At 48.9% G+C, this 20,701-nt stretch overlaps 1 protein-coding gene across 1 annotated transcript; it reads left to right on the top strand.

Moving 5' to 3' along the window:
- Positions 1-13,319: 13,319 nt before the first annotated feature.
- On the top strand, positions 13,320-19,719 carry NLRP6 (NLR family pyrin domain containing 6). Its single transcript, XM_049890203.1, has 7 exons — positions 13,320-13,948; positions 14,195-14,233; positions 14,437-16,186; positions 16,972-17,067; positions 18,085-18,255; positions 18,323-18,490; positions 18,951-19,719. Exons 1-7 carry the CDS (start codon positions 13,540-13,542, stop codon positions 19,087-19,089), a joined length of 2,772 nt encoding a protein of 923 aa, XP_049746160.1. The 5' UTR covers positions 13,320-13,539; the 3' UTR covers positions 19,090-19,719.
- Positions 19,720-20,701: the final 982 nt, after the last annotated feature.

Here is a 20,701-nt window from a genome sequence, read left to right as displayed (position 1 = left end):
GTTGAAAGTACCATGACTTGGCTCAGGTGCTCCTTAGTCTTCAAGGTGACATCTTTGCTTTTCAACACTTTAAAGAGGTCTTTTGCAGCAGATTTGCCCAATGAAATGTGTCTTTTGATTTCTTGACTGCTGGTTCCATGGCTGTTGATTGGGGATCCAAGTAAAATGAAATCTTTGACAACCTCAATCTCCTCTCTGTTTATCATGATGTTGCTTATTGGTCCAGTTGTGAGGATTTCTGTTTTCTTTATGTTGAGGTGCAATCCATACTGAAGGCCGTGGTCTTTGATCTTCATCAGTAAGTGCTTCAAGTCCTCTTCACTTTCAGCAAGCAAGGTTGTGTCATGTGCATAATGCAGGTTGTTAATGAGTCTTCCTCCAATCCTAATGCCCCGTTCTTCTTAATATAGTCCAGCTTCTCAGATTATTTGCTCAGCATACAGATTGAATAAGCATGGTGAAAGGATACAACACTGACACACACCTTTCCTGACTTTAACCACGCAGTATCCCCTTGTTCTGTTTGAAGGAATGCCTCTTGATCTATGTACAGGTTCCTCATGAGCACACTTAAGTGTTCTGCAATTCCCTTTTTTCACAATGTTATCCATAATTTGTTATGACCCACACAGTCAATGCCTTTGCATAGTCAATAAAACACAGGTAAACATATTCTCTGCTTTCAGTCATGATCCTTCTGGCATCAGGAATGATATCCCTGGTTCCACATCCACTTCTGAATCTGGCTTGAATTTCTGGCAGTTCCCTGTCGATATACTGCTGCAGCCAGTTTTGAGTGATCTTCAGCAAATTTTAACAAGTTGAAACTGAAGAAAATTAGAACAAGTTCACAAAAGCCAAAGTACGACCTTGAGTATACCCCACCTGAATTTAGAATACATTTGACACATTGAACACTAATGACCAAAGACCAGACGAGGAGGTGGGGCCAAGATGGTGGAGTAGTCAGATGCTTCTGGTCATCCCTTTTACAACAAAGACCAGAAAAAAACGAGTGAATCGATTATATATATATGACAAGCTAGGAACGCTGAGCATCAAAGAAAAGGTTAGGAAATCGGACTGACTGACAGGGGGAGGGAGAGAGGGTGCAGAAGCAGTGAGAAGCTGCCGAGTCAGCAGCAGCCCCTCAGCCTCAAATCTCTGCTGCAACTGTGGTGGGGCTGATGGTAGTGTTCAGAGATACAGCTGCTTCAGCAAAAGAAGGCAAGCGAAGTGGCGTGATCCCCTGGCGTGACCGTAGCAGGACTGGAGGTGGTGTTTAGGATGTGGCTGCTTCAGCGAAAGAAAGCAAGTAAGGTGGCACAGCCCCCAACCCCCTGGTGGAACCACGGTGGAGACCAAGCCAGTGCACATAATCTACACACGCCTCCAGAATCTGAGATAAAACAGTGCTCTCAGCACAAGATAAGTGATTTTGTCTAATTTACCACGTGGATCTAGTATCTCCTCCTTTCGAAAGAACTCTCTCTTATCTATCTGATCCCTCCTCCATCTGCCCCAGTCACCTTCACTAACGGTTGATTACCCTGGGTCTGAGATAAGTCCTGCTGCTCTCTGAGCCATTCTCCTGGCTTTGGAGAAAGAACAAATTAACAAATGGGGGGAAAATACTCTGCTGACTCCCATAATCTCGGAACTCAGAACAGAAGCGGCTCCCGTCCAGGCACAAGTGGTTCACAGACTTTGTCTTTCAACCCTGCATGGATCCTGGTGGCCCTATTACAGCAGACAAGATCTGGCTGTTATATTGTAAGGGGGGATCTGTTTGAGGTCTGACTGTAACTGTTTCAGGTGTGCAGTGGAGAGGCAGGTTTTTGACATTTGACACCACTCTGCCTATTAAACAGGGCCCTCACCTACCCACAGCAGTGGACTGAGGACTGGAGGCTCTACCCACTCCACCTAGCCACCCACAACAGGGGTCCAAGGATAAGTGGTAGCTACCAGTCCTTACAGTTAAAGCATTGGGTACCTATGGTACAGCTGCAGAGCCCACCCATCAGAGCACTCTAGAGAACAGGGACGTGCCTTCTCTGAGACACTTGGGGGAAGGTTGTCAGCTCCCTGCCTTCCTCAGAGTGTGACCCCCTGCTGCTACCAGAAACCTGTGCATACGCCAATCGCCACTGCTTCTCTAAGATCATAGGTAAGAGCCTGCACCACACATGAGGTGACCAACTATCAGGACACCTGAGCTGAATCTGTGCAAGAATAGTGAATGGTAACAGCTCTAGCCATCGAGTGACAGGACATTAATGCTTCAAAGCCTCCAATAATCAAGTTAGCTCACTCTAGTAGCCTATCTGAGCATATCAAATCAAAACAAAGCAAGAAGCTAGAACACAGTGAGCAAACATAAATTAATACAATAACTTATAGATGGCTCAGAGACAGCAGTCGATATGAAATCACATAAAGAAGCTGACCATGATTGCTTCAACAAACTTCCTAAACAAAGAATCAAGGACTCTTCCAGATGAAGATGCATTCCTGGAATTACCAGATGTAGAACACAAAAGATTAACATACAGAACTCTTCAAGACATCAGGGAGGAGATCTGGCAAAATGCAGAACAAGCCAAAGAGCAGACAGTTAAAGTAGTGGAGGAAATTAAGAAGACTATTCAAGAACATAATGAAAAATTTAATTTAAAAAAAAGGAAAAATTTAATAGGTTGCAAGAATCCATAGAGATACAGAAATCAGAAATTGAGAAGATTAACAATAAAATTTCAGAGTTAGACAACTCAGTAGAAAGTCAGAGGAAGAGAATTGAGAAAATGGAAGTGAGAATTAGCGAGACTGAAGATAAAACACTTGGCAACAATATATTCAAAGAAAAATCAGATAAAAGAATTAAAAAAAATTAGTAAACCCTAAGAATCATGTGGGACTCTATCAAGAGAAATAACCTACAAGTAATTGGAGTACCAGAATAGGGAGAGATAACAGAAAATACAGGGAGAATTGTTCAAGATTTGTTGGCAGAAAACTTTCCTGACATCGTGAAACATGAGAGGATATCTATCCAAGATGCTCATTGAACCCCATACAATGTAGATCCCCAAAAAAGTCACCAAGACATGCTATAATCAAGCTTGCCAAAACCAAAGATAAAGAGAGAATTTTAAGAGTGACCAGGGATAAATGAAAAGTCACCTACAAAAGAGAGTCAATAAGAATAAACTAGGACTACTTGGCAGAAACCATGCAGGCAAGGAGACAGCAGAATGACATATATAAAGCGTTGAAGGAGAAAAATTGCCAGCCAAGAATCATATATCCAGCAAAACTGTCTCTCAGATATGAAGGCAAAATTAGAACATTTCCAGATAAACAGAAGTTTAGGGAACTTGCAAAAACCAAACCAAAACTACAAGAAATACTGAAGGGAATTCTCTGGTTAGAAAATTAATAATATCAGATATCAACCCAACACTAAAACACAGGACAGAGCAATCAAATACCAACCCAGACAGGGAAATCACAAAAAGAAATCAAGATAAAAAATGCTAAAAACAGGGAATCAGTGATGTCCTTAAGTAAAAGATGACAACATTAAATCAATAAACGGGGACTAAATAGTCATGATCTTTCACATGGAGAGGAAATCAAGGCAAAATATGGAGATACAAGTTACGTTTATGCTTAGAAAAAACAGGGGTAAATAATAAGGTAACCACAAAGGAGACTAACAATCCTACACATCAAAATAAAGAAGAAGAAAAGCATAAAGACTCAGCAAAAACAAAATCAACAACAATTTACAAAGAAAAACTACCCAGCACAAAAAAAGTAGAAAAATGAAACTGCCAACAACACACAAAAAAGACATCAAAATGACAGCACTAACCTCATACCTACCTATAATCACGCTGAATGGAAATGGACTAAATGCACGAATAAAGAGACAGACAGTTGCAGAATGGATTAAAAAAAGAAGATCCATCTATAGGCTGCCTATAAGAGAAACACTTTAGACTTAAAGACACAAACTAAAACTCAGAGGATGCACAAAATATAGCGAACAAACAACAATCAAAAAGAGCAGGAGTGGCTATACTAATTTCTGACAAAACAGACTTCAAAGTTAATCTACCACAAAGGATAAGGAGGACCCTATATCATGATTAAAGGGGCAATATACCAGGAGGATATAACCATATTAAATATTTATGCACCCAATGCCAGAGCTGCAAGATACATAAAACAAACTCTAACAGGATTGAAAAGTGGGACAGACAGTTCCGCAACAATAGTAGGAGACTTCAACACACCACTTTCAGTGAAGGACAGAACATCCAGAAAGAAGCTCAATAAAGACATGGAACATCTAAATGCCACAATCAACCAACTTGACCTCATAGACATATACAGAACACTCCACCCAACGGCAGACAAGTATACTATCTTTTTTAGTGCACATGGCACATTCTCTAGAATAGGCCACATATTAGGCCATAAAGCAAGCCTTAACAGAATCCAAACCATCGAAATATTACAAAGCATCTTCTCTGACCATAAAGCCATAAAACTAGAAGTCAATAACAGAAAAATCAGGGAAAAGAAATCAAACACATGGAAACCGAACAACACTTTGCTCAAAAGCCACTGGATTATAGAAGAAATTAAGGACGGAATAAAGAAATTCATAGAATCCAATGAGAATGAAAACACTTCCTATCAGAACCTTTGGCACACAGCTAAAGCAGTGCTCAGAGGTCAATTTATAGCAATAAATGTACACATACAAAAAGAAGAAAGGGCCCAAATAAAAGAATTATTCCTACAACTTGAACAAATAGAAAGAGAGCAACAAAAAGAAATCCTCAGGCACCAGAAGAAAGCAAATAAACAGAAATACAATTGAAAAAGTAAACAAGGCCAAAAGCTGGTTCCTTGAAAAGATTAACAAAATCGATAAACCATTGGCCAGAATGACAAAAGAAAAACAGGAGACGAAGCAAATAACGTGAATAAGAAATGAGATGAGCTATATCACAACAGACCCCACGTGTCTGTCAGTTAGTCATACTGTGGGGGCTTGTGTGTTGCTGTGATGCTGGAAGTTATGCCACCAGTATTCAGATACCAGTATTCAGTCACCCATGGAGGATAGGTTTCAGCTGAGCTTCCAGACTAAGACGGACTAGGAAGAAGGACCTGGCAGTCTACTTCTGAAAAGCATTAGCCGGTGAAAACCTTATGAATAGCAGTGGAACATTCTCTGATATAGTGCTGGAAGATGAGCCCCCCAGGTTGGAAGGCACTCAGAAGATGACTGGGGAAGAGCTGCCTCTTCAAAGTAGAGTTGACCTTAAAGATGTGGATGGAGTAAAGCCTTCGGGACCTTCATTTGCTGATGTGGCATGACTCAAAATGAGAAGAAACAGCTGCAAACATCCATTAATAATTGGAACCTGGAATGTAAGAAGTATGAATCCAGGAAAATTGGAAATCGTCAAAAATGAAACGGAATGCATAAATATCAATATCCTAGGCATTAGTGAGCTGAAATGGACTGGTATTGGTAATTTTGAATCAGACAATCATATAGTCTACTATGCTGGGAATGACAACTTAAAGAGGAATGGTGTTGCATTCATCGTCAAAAACAACGTTTCAAGATCTATCTTGAAGTACTACGCTGTCAGTGATAGGATAATATCCATACGCCTACAAGGAAGACCAGTTAATACGACTATTATTCAAATTTACACACCAACCACCAGGGCCAAAGATGAAGAAATAGAAGATTTTTATCAGCTGCTGCAGTCTGAAATTGATCGAACATGCAATCAGGGTGCATTGATAATTACTGGTGATTGGAATGTGAAAGTTGGAAACAAAGAAGAAGGATCGGTAGTTGGAAAATACGACCTTGGTGATAGAAACAATGCCGGAGATGGAATGATAGAATTTTGCAAGACCAACGACTTCTTCATTGCAAATACCTTCTTTCACCAACATAAACGGTGACTATACACATGGACCTCACCAGATGGAACACACAGAAATCAAATTGACTACATCTGTGGAAAGAGATGATGGAAAGCTCAATATCATCAGTCAGGACATGGCCAGGGGCCAACTGTGGAACAGACCATCAATTGCTTATATGCAAGTTCAAGGTGAAACTGAAGAAAATCAGAGCAAGTCCACGAGAGCCAAAATATGACCTTGATGAATTCCCACCTGAATTTAGAGACCATCTCAAGAATACATTTGACGCGTTGAACACTAGTGACAGAAGACCGGACGAGTTGTGGAATGACATCAAGGACATCATCCACGAAGAAAGCAAGAGGTCACTGAAAAGACAGGAAAGAAAGAAAAGACCAAGATGGATGTCAGAGGAGACTCTGAAACTTGCTCTTGAATGTCGAGCGGCTAAAGCAAAAAGAAGAATTGATGAAGTAAAAGAACTGAACAGAAGATTTCAAAAGGCAGCTCAAGAAGACAAAGTAAAGTATTATAATGACATGTGCAAAGAACTGGAGATGGAAAATTAAAAGGGAAGAACACGCTCGGCGTTTCTCAAGCTGAAAGAACTGAAGAAAAAATTCAAGCCTCGAGTTGCAGTGGTGAAGGATTCTATGGAGAAAATATTAAACGACGCAGGAAGCATCAAAAGAAGATGGAAGGAATACACAGAGTCATTATACCAAAAAAGAATTAGTCGATGTTCACCCATTTCAAGAGGTGGCATATGATCAGGAGCTGATGGTACTGAAGGAAGAAGTACAAGCTGCTCTGAAGGCATTGGCAAAAAACAAGGCTCCAGGAATTGATGGAATATCAATTGAGATGTTTCAACAAACAGATGCAGTGCTGGAGGTGCTCACTCGTCTATGCCAAGAAATATGGAAGACAGCTTCCTGGCCAAGTGACTGGAAGAGATCCATGTTTATGCCTATTCCCAAGAAAGGTGATCCAACTGAATGTGGAAACTGTAGAACAATATCATTAATATCACACGCAAGCAAAATTTTGCTGAAGATCATTCAAAAATGGCTGCAGCAGTATATTGACAGGGAACTGCCAGAAATTCAGGTCGGTTTCAGAAGAGGACGTGGAACAAAGGATATCAGTGTTGATGTCAGTTGGATCCTGGCTGAAAGCAGAGAATACCAGAAGGATGTTTACCTGTGTTTTATTGACTATGCAAAGGTATTCGAATGTGTGGATTTAAGAAATTACGGATAACATTGCGAAGAATGGGAATTCCGGAACACTTAATTGTGCTCATGAGGAACCTTTACATAGATCAAGAGGCAGTTGTTTGGACAGGACAACTAACCGACCTTTCTGGTTAGCAGCCGTAGCTCTTAACCACTATGCTGCCAGGGTTTCCACCATGGAAGCAGCAGTCAAGAAATCAAAAGACACATTGCATTGGGTAAATCTGCTGTGAAAGACCTCTTTAAAGTGTTGAAGAGCAAAGGTGTCACCTTGAAGACTAAGGTGCGCCTGACCCAAGCCATGGTATTTTCAATTGCATCATATGCATGTGAAAGCTGGACAATGAATGAGGAAGACCGAGGAATTGATGCCTTTGAATTGTGGTGTTGGTGAAGAATATTGAATATACCATGGACTGCCAGAAGAAGGAACAAACCAGTCTTAGAAGAAGTACAACCGGAATGCTCCTTGGAAGCAAGGATGGTGAGACTGTGTCTTACATACTTTGGACATGCTGTCAGGAGGGATCAGTCCCTGGAGAAGAACATCACGCTTGGCAGAGTACAGGGTCAGCGGAAAAGAGGAAGACCCTCAACGAGGTGGATTGACACAGTAGCTGAAACAATGAGCTCAAGCATAAGAACGATTGTAAGGATGGCTCAGGACTGGGCAGTGTTTTGTTCTGTTGTGCATAGGGTCGCTATGAACCGGAGCTGACTCAATGACACCTAACAACAACCTAACAACATACCACAACAGACCCAACTGAAATTAAAAGAATCATAAAAGAATACCATGAAAAATTGTACTCTAACAAATTTGAAAACCTAGAGAAAATGGACAAATTTCTAGAAACACACTACCCACCTAAACTAACACAAACAGAAGTAGAACAACTAAATAAACCCATAACAAAAGAAGAGATTGAAAAAGTAGTTAAAAAGTCCCAACAAAGAAAAGCCCTGGCTCTGACGGCTTCACTGGAGGATTCTACCAAACTTTCAGAGAAGATTTAACACCACTACTACTAAAGATATTCCAGAGCACAGAAAAGGATGGAATACTCACAAACTCATTCTATGAAGCCAGCATAACCCTGATACCAAAACCAGGTAAAGACACCACAAAAAAAGAAAATTAGAGACCAATAGCCCTCATGAAATTTGATGCAAAAATCCTCAACAAAATTCTAGCCAATAGAATTCAACAACATAACTAAAAAATAATTCACCACGATCAAGTGGGATTCATACCAGGTATGCAGGGATTGTTCAATATTAGAAAAACAATCAACGTAATCCATCATAACGAATCCTCAAGAAAGCTACTGAAACTAATAGAAGAGTTTAGCAGAGTATCAGGATACAAGATAAATATACATAAATCTGTTGGATTCCTCTACACCAGCAAAGAGAACGTCTAAGAGGAAGTCACCAAATCATATCATTTATAGTAGCCTCTAAGAAGATAAAATACTTAGGAATAAATCTAACCAGAGACGTAAAAGACCTATACAAAGCAAACTATAAGACACTACTGCAAGAAAGCAAAAGAGACCTACATAAGTGGAAAAACATACCTTACTTATGGATAGGAAGACTTAGCATTGTAAAAATGTCTAGTCTTCCCTAAGCAATCCCAATCCAAATACCAGTGACATTTTTAAATGAGATGGAGAAACAAATCAACAACTCCATATGGAAGGGAAAGAGGCCCTGGGTAAGTAGAGCATTACTGAAAAAGAAGAACCAAGTGGGAGGCCTCACACTACCCTATTTTAGAACCTATTATACCACCACAGTAGTCAAAACAGCCTGGTACTGGTACAACAACAGATACACAGACCGATGGAACAGAATCGAGAATCCAGACATAAATCCATCCACATATGAGCAGCTGATATTTGACAAAGGCCCAAAGTCCGTTAAATGGGGAAAAGACAGTCTCTTTAACAAATGGTGCTGGCATAACTGGAAATCCATCTGCAAAAAAATGAAACAAGACCCATACCTCACACCATGCACAAAAACCAACTCAAAATGGATCAAACCTAAATATGAAATCTAAAATGATAAAGATCATAGAAGAAAAAATGTGGACAAAAATAGGAGCCCTAATATGTGACATAACAGTATACAAAACATTACTAACAATGTATGAACAGAAGAAGAGAAATCAGATACCTGGGGGCTTCTAAAAGTCAATGCAAATCAAAACTACAATGAGATTCCATCTCACCCCAACAAGGCTGTCATTAATCCAAAAAACACAAAATAATAAACATTGGAGAGGTTGTGGAGAGACTGGAACACTTATACACTGCTGGTGGGAATATGAAATGGTACAACCACTTTGGAAATCGATTTGGCACTTCCTTAAAAAGTTAGAAATAGAGCTACCATACAACCATGCAATTCCACTCCTTGGAATATACCGTGAAGAAATACGAGCCATCACACGAACAGATATATGCACACCCATGTTCATTGCAGCACTGTTGACAATAGCAAAAAGATGGAGGCAACCAAGGTGCCCATCAACAGATGAATGGATAAATAAATTATGGTATATTCACACAATGGAGTACTATGCAACGATTTAGAACAATGATGAATCTGTGAAACATTTCAAAACATAAAGGAATATGGAAGGCATTATGCTGAGAGAAATCGGTCAATTGCAAAAGGGTAAATATTGTATAAGATCACTATTATAAAAAAACTCTGGATAGGGGAGATAAGAGGGTGGAGGGGGTTAGAAGCTGGTGAAATGGACACGAAAAGAGAGTGGAGGGAGAGAGCGGGCTGTCTCATTAGGCGGAGAGTAATTGGGAGTATGTAGCAAGGGGTATATGGGTTTTTGTGTGAGACTGACTAGATTTGTAAACTTTCACTTAAAGCCCAATAAAAATTATTTTTAAAAAACTCTGGATAAAGTTTAAACACAAAAGAAAATATTCTTTGATGGTTATGAGGGTGGGGAGGGAGAGAAAAGGATATTCACTAATTCGATCGTAGACAAAAAAAATTTTAGGTGAAGGGAAGGGCAACACATAACACAGGGATAGTCAGTACAATTGGACTAAACCAAAAGCAAAGAAGTTTCCTGAATAAACTGAACTCTTTGAAGGCCAGCGTAGCAGGGGTGGGGGTTTGGGGACCATGGTTTCAGGTAATATCTAAGTCAATGTGCATAATAAAATCTGTTAAGAAAACATTCTGCATCCCACTTTGGTGAGTGGCGTCTGGGGTGTTAAACGCTAGCAAGCGGCCATCTAAAATACATCAATTAGTCTCAACCCATCTGGATCAAAGGAGAATGAAGAAAACCAAGGACACAAGGTAAATATGAGCCCAGGAGACAGAAAGGGCCACATAAACCAGAGACTTCATCAGCCTGAGACTGGAAGAGCTAGATGGTGCCTGGTACCACCAGTCACTGACAGGGAACACAACAGAGAATCCCTGATGCAGCAGGAGAACAGTGGGAAGCAGATCTCAAATTCTTGTAAAAAGACCAGGCTTAAAGGTCTGAGACCGGAGGGACCCTGAAGGTCATGGTCCCCAGACCTTTCGATAGCCCAAGATTGGAACCACTCCCAAAACCAACTCTACAGACAAGGATTGGCCTGGAGTATAAGATAGACAACAGTGCTGGTGAGGAGTGAACTTCATGGCTCAAGTAGACACATGAGACTATGTGGGTGACTCCTGTCTGGTGGCAGGATGAGAAGGAAGAGGGGAACAGGAGCTGGCTGAATGGACACGGGGAATACAGGGTGGAGAGGAGGAACCTGCTGTCTCATTAAGAGGAGAGCAGCTGGGAGTCCACAGCAAGGTGTGTATAACTTTTTGTATTAGAGTTTGACTTGATTTGTAAACTTTCATCTAAAGCACAATAAATAAATTTTTTTTAAATTCTAATCCTTAAAAAAAAAAAAGATGAGTTGTGGAATGACATCAAGGATATCATACAGAAAGAATGCAAGAAGTCATTAAAAAGACAGGAAAAAAAGAAAAGACCAAAATTTTGTCAGAAGAGACCCTGAAACCGGCTCTGGAATGTTGAGTAGCTAAAGCAGAAGGAAGAAATGATGAAGTAAAAGAGCTGAATAGAAGATTTCAAAGGGTGACTAGAGAAGACAAAGTAAAGTGTTATAATGACATGTGCAAAGACCCGGAAATAGAAAACCAAAAGGGAAGAACACGCTCAGCACTTCTCAAGCTGGAAAAACTGAAGAAAAAATTCAAGCCTCGAGTTGCAATATGAAGGATTTCACGGGGAACGTATTAAACAATGCAGGGAGCATCAAAAGAAGATGGAAGGAATTCACAGAGTCACTGTATCAAAACGAGTTGGTCGACATTCAACCATTTCAGGAGGTGGCATATGATCAGGAGCTGATGGTACTGAAGGAAGACATCCAAGCTGCACTGAAGGCACTGGCAAAAAACGAGGCTCCAGAAATTGACGGAATACCAGTTGTTTTAACAAATAGATGCACCTCTGGAAGTGCTCGTTCATCTATGCCAAGAAATTTGGAAGACAGCTGCCTGGACAACTGACTGGAAGAAATCCATATTTATGCCTATTCCCAAGAAAGGTGATTCAACCGAATGAAGAAATCATCACACAATTTCATTAATATCACAAACCCCATACGTACCTCCTTATCAGACCCTCCCCACAAGCTCAGTTGACAAGCACAGATGCACGGGCTCTGGGCACTCAGTCCCCACAGACCACTGTCATCTCCTCAGTGCACACTCACTGTCTCTCCTTACAGCTCACATTCCTGAGGAAAGTTCTCCACACCACATCGTCCCCTCTCATTGCTGTTTTAGACAGAAGGTGCAGCGATTAACAGCACAATTGGCTAAACCACACCGATCGGGTTCATGTCCCGGCTCCACTTCCCAACAGCTGTGTGGTCTTGGGCAAGTCACTTAACCTCTCTGTGCCTCCGTTTCCTCATCTGTAAAAGGGTAACAGTAATGGCTATGTCGCATGGTTGAGAGAAGTAACCTGTAATACACGTGCCTGATGTTACCACAGGCACCCACACCCACTGCTCATGTCCACAAGCTTGTTCACACCTTTGCCCGGACACACACACTTGGTGCACATACACTCATGTGGTCAGCTGTTGCCCCAGGAAGTCACTCACACTCCTCATGCCCAAACCTGTTCCCACCAGCTCAGTGGGATTGTGGGATTCACAGAGCCCATCCCTGAGCCTCAGCCCCATGTGGGAATGTCCTTTCCCTGACAACGCCACACATGTACCCGCTTTGTTCTCCGTGCTCCCGTTATCTGGTACCCCCTTCCTCTCCCCTGCCATCAGAACAAACTTATCTCTAAGCTTGAAAGTGTGAGACCTTGTTCTGAGCCAGCCACCTCCTTCATGCCCACAGCCACGCCTCCCCACCACACCTGCCCACAGCCACATCCATGGGTTCTCAGGGAACTTTAACCAAATAAAGGAATCTGTAGACAGTCAAAGGTCACCAAGCTGAGCTCTTAAGAGCAAGTGGTACATGTGCCCCTTGTCTGTGCTACTAGCTTGGGGACTTTGTTGGACTTCTCAGTGCTGTCTGAGCTGAAGGCCCCAGGCCTGGGGCATGGAGGGGCTGCATAACCTGCAGGCCAGCCAAGGGAGGGGTCAGCTCTCTGATCCTGCCTCTGGCCTTGAGTGCTAGAGCACAGGATAGGCCTCCATGGAGGAGCCCAGGGCCTCCTGCTCCAGGTGAGTGTCTGCTCCATGAGAGGTCACCTGGGCCACCTGGGAATCAACAGGTCTCAGCTCTCTGGGGCTCGGGCTCCTCCTCACCCTGCTGACTCCCCGCTTTACAGCCCTTGGTCCATACCCTGCCCCCTTGTCGCCCCAGATTCAGGATTCCAGGCACTCTCTCCTCAGGGAGGGCTTTGGGAGTCCCTTCCCCACCAGGGGTCAGCCCCAGGGAAACCCCTTTCCTGAGCTCAGAGTCACCTCCCTGCTGCCAGGCTCCCCAGGCTGGGCTCCACCCAGAGCCTGTGGCAGGGAATTCGGTAATACAGCCAGGCCTGAGCCCTCCTTGGGATGTTCCCTCCGCACGCCCTCAGGGAAGGTGGGGAAGGAAGGAGGAGTAGGGTCCTTGTAGGCGCCCATCTTGGGGGTTTGGCCTGATGTGGCCAGGTATGTGGAAGGGAGGAAACAAGAGGGGAAGTTTCTTCCTGGAACTGGGGCACTTGGCACCTGCTCAGTGGTGGGCCAGTGACCACCAAGGAGAGACTCCACTTCACCGCCCAGGAAGCAGTGAGGTAGGAGGCAGAGCCTAACCACCCACTGCCAAGATGCCTGGACCAGCGGTGGGTGGGGGTGTTCTGAGGCCTCCCCTCAATGCAGAGCACAACGCCTGGCCTGAGGCTACCTGCGGGGGTGGGGGATGGGTGCACATGCTGACCCTGCCCGCCTGTCCCAGCCCAGGGCAACGCGCTGCAGCAGCGCGAGAGCTGCTCCTGGCCGCATTTGAGGACCTAAGTCAGGAGCAGCTGAAGCGCTTCCGCCACAAGCTGCGGAATGCGCCCGAAGGCAGCCGCGGCATCCCGTGGGGGCGGCTAGAGGGCGCTGATGCCATAGACCTGGTAGAGCGATTGGTGGAGTTCTATGGGCCAGAGCCCGCGCTGGAAGTGGCCCACAAGGCGCTGAAGAGGTCGGATGTGCGTGATGTGGCGGCGCGACTCAAGGAGCAGCGGTTGCAGCGTGAGCGCAGTGGAGGGAGGCCGGGGCCCAGTACCTCTGTTCCCTTCCCGCTCGTCCTGCGAGTACAAGTCACCCCACGCCTCCTTAACACTCCTGGGAAAGCGCTGCCTCGAACTCTCGCAGCGGCTCGGGCTGGGTTCCTGGGTGATCCTGAGGGTGGTCCAATCCTCCCCATCCCACCCCCACCCCCCACACCCCTGCCACTCTGCACACTCCGCGGAGCCTCACAGAAGGCCTTTCTTCCAGAGCTCGGGCCTGGCCCCTCGGCGCAGCTCTCAGTGTCAGGTAGGTCCGGCCCCAGCCTCAGAGCACTAGTTCCCGAGCACTAGGGAGTCCAGGCAGTTGGTCCCAAGAGTAGGGGCTGGAGCTGGGAAGGCAGGGGAGCTGGGGAGACTGAAGCCTGAGCCAGCGGGGAAGGCATGGGCTCCGAGAGTGGGTCGGCTGACACTGCCCGCTCCGTCCCCGTGTCCTGGTGCCCCCCGCCCCAGAGTACAAGAAGAAATACCGCCAGCACGTGCTGCAGCTGCATGCCAAGGTGAAGGAGAGGAACGCCCGCTCCGTGAAGATCACCAAGCGCTTCACCAAGCTTCTCATCGCGCCTGAGAGCCCTGATCCGGAGGACGAGACGCTGGGTCTCGCGGAGGAACCGGAGCCCCGGCGCGCGCGGCGCTCAGACACTGACACCTTCAACCGTCTGTTCAGCCGGGATGAGGAGGGCGGGAGGCCACTGACCGTGGTGCTGCAGGGCCCAGCGGGCATTGGCAAGACCATGGCTGCCAAAAAGATCCTGTACGACTGGGCGGCTGGCAAGCTGTACCATGGCCAGGTGGACTTCGCCTTCTTCCTGCCGTGCCGCGAGCTTCTGGAGCGGCAGGGCGACAGCAGCTTGGCCGACCTGATCCTGGATCAGTGCCCCGACCGCGGCGCGCCCGTGCGCCAGATACTGGCGCATCCCGAGCGGCTACTCTTCATCCTGGACGGCGCTGACGAGCTATTTGCGCAGGGGTCCGCCGAAGCCGCGCCCTGCGCGGATCCCTTCGAGGCGACTAGCGGCGCGCAGGTGCTGGGCGCGCTGCTGAGCAAGGCTCTGCTGCCCGAGGCCCGCCTGCTGGTGACAACGCGCGCTGCCCCGCCCGGGGGGCTGCACCGCCACTTGCGCTCGCCGCAGTGCGCCGAGGTGCGCGGATTCTCGGCCAAAGACAAGAAGAAGTTCTTCTATAAGTTCTTCCGAGACGAGCGGAGGGCGGAGCGCGCCTACCGCTTCGTGAAGGAGAACGAGACGCTCTTCGCGCTGTGCTTCGTGCCCTTCGTGTGCTGGATCGTGTGCTCCGTGCTGCGCCAGCAGCTCAAGAGCAGCCAGGACCTGTCGCGCACTTCCAAGACCACCACATCTGTGTACCTGCTCTTCATCGTTAGCCTGCTGGGATCGGCGCCACCCGCCAACGGAGCCTACGTGCAGGGCGAGCTGCGTAAGCTGTGCCGCCTGGCCCGAGAGGGCGTCCTGGGGCGCCGGGCGCAGTTTGCAGAGAAGGACCTGGAACGACTGGAGCTGAGCGACTCGGTTGTGCAGACGCTGTTTCTCAACAAGAAGGAGATGGTCGGCGTGCTGGAGGCCGAGGTCACCTACCAGTTCGTCGACCAGAGCTTCCAGGAATTCTTCGCTGCGCTGTCCTACCTGCTGGAGGAGGAGGGGGCCCCCGAGGCGCCGGCCGGTGGCGTTGGTGCCCTCCTGCGCCGGGATGCAGAGTTGCGTGGCCACCTCACGCTCACCACGCGTTTCCTCTTCGGACTGCTGAGCACTGAGCGGATGCGCGACATTGAGCGCCACTTCGGCTGCTTGGTCTCGGAGCGCGTGAAGCAAGACGCGCTGCTGTGGGTGCAGGGTCAGGGCCGCTCCACGGCGGCGCCAGAGGGGACCGAGGGGACGGAGGGGCTCGAGGCGTCGGAGGAGCCAGAGGAGGAGGAGTATGAGGAGCTCAACCACCCGCTGGAGCTGCTGTACTGCCTGTATGAGACGCAGGAGGATGCGTTCGTGCGCCAGGCCCTGCGTGGCCTGCCGGAGCTGGCGCTGGAGCGAGTGTGCTTCAGCCGCATGGACCTCGCGGTCCTGAGCTACTGCGTGCAGTGCTGCCCCGAGGGACAGGCGCTGCGGCTGCTCAGGTGCCAGCTGAGTGTGCTGCAGGAGAAGAAGAAGAAGAGGAGCCTGGTGAAGAGGCTGCAGGGCAGCCTGGGAAGCAGGTGGGTCTCTGCAGAGGGTTGCCCTGTGGGTCTGATGACACTGTGCATATGCCGGCTGCCTGTGGGCGTGGCACACGTGTGCCCTGAGTGCCCACCTGGGGAGGGGAAGGTGACACACCTACGGAACCTCCCCCATACAGGAGGGAGGAACACTAAGGCTGTTTTTGCCCACCCCCTTGCCAAGCAGCACCCATCTCCCCCAGGGTCTTTTCTCCATGCCCACCCTCCCAGCATTTGCCTGGCTCTGGCCCAACGCCCCCTTTCTCCCCACATTATGGCTTCTCAGCCTTAGTCCTAGAGTTCAATGCTTGATGCTGGGGGTGTCTGTGCCTACCACACCCTCCCTCCACCCAGAACACTTTCAGCTTCTGGCCAGGCCTGGCAGCCTCGCCTGTCTCCCCCAGGTGGCCTGGGACCCCTGACCCTACAAGTGCCCCACAACCACCTGCCAGTGGTCTCCTCCACTAGACCCTCAGCTCCCCCAGGCAAGGCCATGCTCCCTTTCTTACCTGGCACAGGTGGTTAGCATCTGTTAGAGAATGAGTATCAGGACATGGCAGAGGCTGGGTCCAGGGAGAGAGACAGATCTGCACATGGGGAAGGGGGTGGTGTGCATGGGCCACAAAGAGGGTTTCCATCTGGATTCAGAGGGGGGTGTGGGGCCAATGGGGCATATTTAGGACCAGGTAAGGGGCTTTGGCTCAGCCTGGAGTGAGGAAGGATTCCTTTCTGGGAGGGAGGGGCTGGGAGGGGCCAGGTGGTCTTCACCTTCCTCTTTCCCCCAGGAATTCCGGAGCCTCCTCAAGGCAACCACCAGCCTCCCCGCTTCGTGCACTCTGTGAGGCCATGAATGACCAGCATTGCGGTCTGAGTAGACTGACGTGAGTTACCATGTCTCCTTCAGTGGCTACCAAGGAGGGGACTCCAGGCAGGATTCCCAGGGGTGGGGACAGAGGTGGGGCCCTGTCTGGGGGAGGCTGAGAGTCTGTCACTCTGGTGTCTGGGGCTGAGGGCACCAGAATCCACCCACAGAGAGCAGAGAAGGCAGGAGTGGGGGACTGGCAGGGGCCCCCTCCCCAGATTTGGACCAGTAGGAAGGAAGGCGTGGCCCTGGTTTGAGGGAGAAGCAGGGTACGGCTAAGCCTTCTAGGGGAGGGATAAAGAAGCCCCGGGGGTATTTCCATTCCCAAAGGAAGGCTACTAAGTGCAACTGGAAACTGCTGGGAGATCCCTCTGGATTCTTAGAAGCAATGGAGAAAGGCGTTCAGGGTGCAGGTTCCGAGTCCGGGCTGTCTGGAACTTCTTTGTGATGCTGGGCAAGTCAGCCTATCTCAGCCTCAGTTTCCTCCTCTGTAAAATGGAGCCAAAAGACTCTGCCTTAGAGGGTTGATGCCCACAATTCAAATGCTAAACTAAATACAGAAAAATATTCATACAGCATTATTTACAATGGCACAAAAGTTGAAACAACACAACTAGCCAACCATTAGAGATTAACTCGATACACTAAAAGGAGTCCAGGTGGCGCAGTGGTTAAGTGCGTGGCTGCTAACAGAAAAGTCAGCAGTTCAAACCCACCAACTGATCCTTGGGAGGCAGACGTGACAGTCTGCTTCCACAGAGATTCCCTATGGGTTGCTATGATTCGGAATTGACTCAATGGCAGTTGGTTTTAAGGTGTGTCGAGAACTGTTGACAGTAGGTTGTGTGGGACTATCAAAGGCCAGGGCAGGATAAGGTCCAGCAGGAGGGAAGGACCACGCACAAAGCTCTGTGGGGCCCAGGGAGGCAGGTGTGGAGCCAGCATGTCTCCCCAGAGAGCTAGGCAGTTTGCACAGCTGGGGTGTTGTGAGGGGGCCAGGGGGCTGCAGATGAACCCACATGTTTCTTGACCACAGATTGTCCCATTGCAAGCTCCCGGACATGGTCTGCCGTGACCTGGCTGAGGCCCTGAGAGCGGCCCCTGCCCTGACTGAGCTGGGCCTCCTGCACAACAGTCTCAGCGAGGTGGGCCTGCGGGTGCTGTGTGAGGGCCTGGCCTGGCCCAGGTGCCGAGTACAGACACTCAGGTAAGGCCCTGCCAGGAGGGGCAGGGGTGGGGAGGCCCACAGCCCCTCCTGAACTGGCCTCCCTCAGGGTGCAGCAGCCTGGCCTCCAGGAAGCACTCCAGTACCTGATCGGCCTGCTCCGGCAGAGCCTTGTGCTGACCACCCTGGACCTCAGTGGCTGCCAGCTACCAGGACCCACTGTGACCTACCTGTGTTCCACCCTGCAGCAGCCTAGATGCAGCCTGAAGGCCCTCAGGTGCAGGCAAGGGGCAAGTTCTGTAGATGCACAGCCCGGCCACCCTAGGGGGTTGGGGGGCTTTACCTGGGCCCTGAAGTGGAGCTCTGCCCAGAGACCCCTGAGGGACCACACTCAAATGCCACCCAGGTGGTCAGCCACAGAGACCCCACCACTGAAGCCATGGCCCTCAGCCCCTGCCCCACCCCCAGCCTCTGACAACCTCCCTGACTGGCCAGCTATCTGTCCTGTGGGCCTTTGGTCACAGCCTGGGCCAACAGTTCCCCCCGCTGCTCTCTCAGCCCTGGTCCTCTGTTCCCCTCCAGCTCTGCCCTCTCTCCTGTCCTCTGCCCTCCTGTGGGACGTGCCACCCATTCTTCAGGCCCAGGCTTTGGCCCCCGCTCTCCCCACAATCTCCCAGGCCCTGGCCCAGCCCCTCCCACCTGACCGCCCCCTCTGTCCTGTGCATGCATGGCTGCAGTCTGGCCTCGGTGGAGCTGAGTGAGTATTCGCTGCAGGAGCTCCAGGCTGTGAAGATGGCAAAGCCAGACCTGGTCATCACACATCCTGGGCTGGAGGACAAGCCGGAGCCTCTCGAAGGGGTCAGCAGTGCCCTCTGAGGCCCTGAAGACTGGCCAAGGAGGATGACTCCACCATAATTAGAGCCCCGATATGGAGGATGTTGTACTCAGCCTTGGGCAGCTCTTCAGAGCCCAAGATGCCCTGGGCTGGGGGCAAAGGGACATGGCCAGGCAGGTGGGAGGTGCAGGTAGACATAGCCCCTCACCTGGTCCTGGATGGGCCCTGGAACATACGCCTCCACCCCTCACCCAGGGTCTCCTCCTCCCCACCCCTTCCTCTCCTGAGACCCTCAGCCATCCTTGCAAATGCCCCAGTAAAGATAACTGCGAGGGCTCCATTAATGAGCACATTTACCCATTCTGCTCAGTGCAAGGTGACCCCTTTGTTGGCCCCACCCCATCGACAGTGTAACCCCACAGCCCCCACAACTCTGCCCCACGCCACAGTGGATCAAGCAGGGCTGACCCTTGACCCAAGGTAGATGGCTCACTGTCCCTTCCTGGAAATTGGGCTTTGGCATTGAGTGAGGCCGTCCCTGAGGCTGGACCCCTGAGCCAAAGCCCAGAGGCATCCCCCCATGAAGGTCTTCAAGAAGGAAGGCCAGGGGAGAACAGGGGTAGAGAACAGGAGGGGCCAGGAGCCACCCAAGCCCTGATAATAAAGCCCCTTCGGATCCATTTGGTTTGGCATCTGTCACACTTGAGCGGGCATCCTAACAGGCACTCGCCATCCTTCATTTCGTCCTCAATCAAGATGAACAGGGTGGGCGTTGTCATCCCCCATTTCACCCATGAGGACACAGGCTCGGGAGCTAGCCTGGCTGGAGGGGGTTTTCCTGTGCTCAAGCTGGCCCTGAGTCCTCTCTGCTCTGCTGGCCACTGTGGGTGGTTCTGGGTGGGGGAGACCCCGGGCATTAGGGGAAACTCTCTCATAATCCACTTTCTAAGTAGTGCACTCATTCCCGGCCCTCCTGGTCTACCAGGCAGTAAGTACATACATGATACATGAATACAGAACATACTACAATAAGTACACATGTGATAAACACACGGTATGATACAGCAAGTACACATGTGATACACAAACACAACACGAATCAAGGTCATGTATGAGAGGGCCGATGACTGCTGTGGAGGAAAGCAGCCAGGACTGGAAGGGCTTCATACGTGAAGTGGGTCCAGGATGCCAGATGAGGACAGGATATCTGGGAGCAGAAGTGAGGGAGCGTCCTGAGGGTCTCTTGAGGAAAAATGTCCCAAGCAAATGAGACAACAGGTGCAGAAGCCATTAAGGGGTGTCTGCCTGAAATGTTCAGGAAACAAGGAGGAGGCCAGCATGGGGGGTGGGGGGTAGGAGATGAGGTCAGAACACCAAGGCAGGGGTGGGGAGGGACTGGGGGTGCAGGGCCTTGCTGCACCTCTAGCCAGCTGGGCATGTGTCTGAGCGAGGTGGGTGACATCGCAGACTCTGGGCAGATTGGTATTGGGACCACTGGACCCCCATGGCTAGGCAAAGGGGCAGCTGCTGAGCAGGAGATGTCAGGGCCCACGTGGCATCAACGTCAGGCAGGTAGCAAGAGGGACAGAGAAGAGACAGGCCCAGGCTTAGCCAGACATCAGGGTCTGAGAGAGGAGGGAGGTGAGAGGTGGA

The sequence above is a fragment of the Elephas maximus genome, chromosome 7, assembly GCF_024166365.1.
Source record: "Elephas maximus indicus isolate mEleMax1 chromosome 7, mEleMax1 primary haplotype, whole genome shotgun sequence".
Lineage (NCBI taxonomy): Eukaryota > Metazoa > Chordata > Mammalia > Proboscidea > Elephantidae > Elephas > Elephas maximus.
The sequence above is the reverse complement of the archived record's forward strand: the minus strand, read 5'-3'. Positions and strand labels throughout refer to the sequence as shown.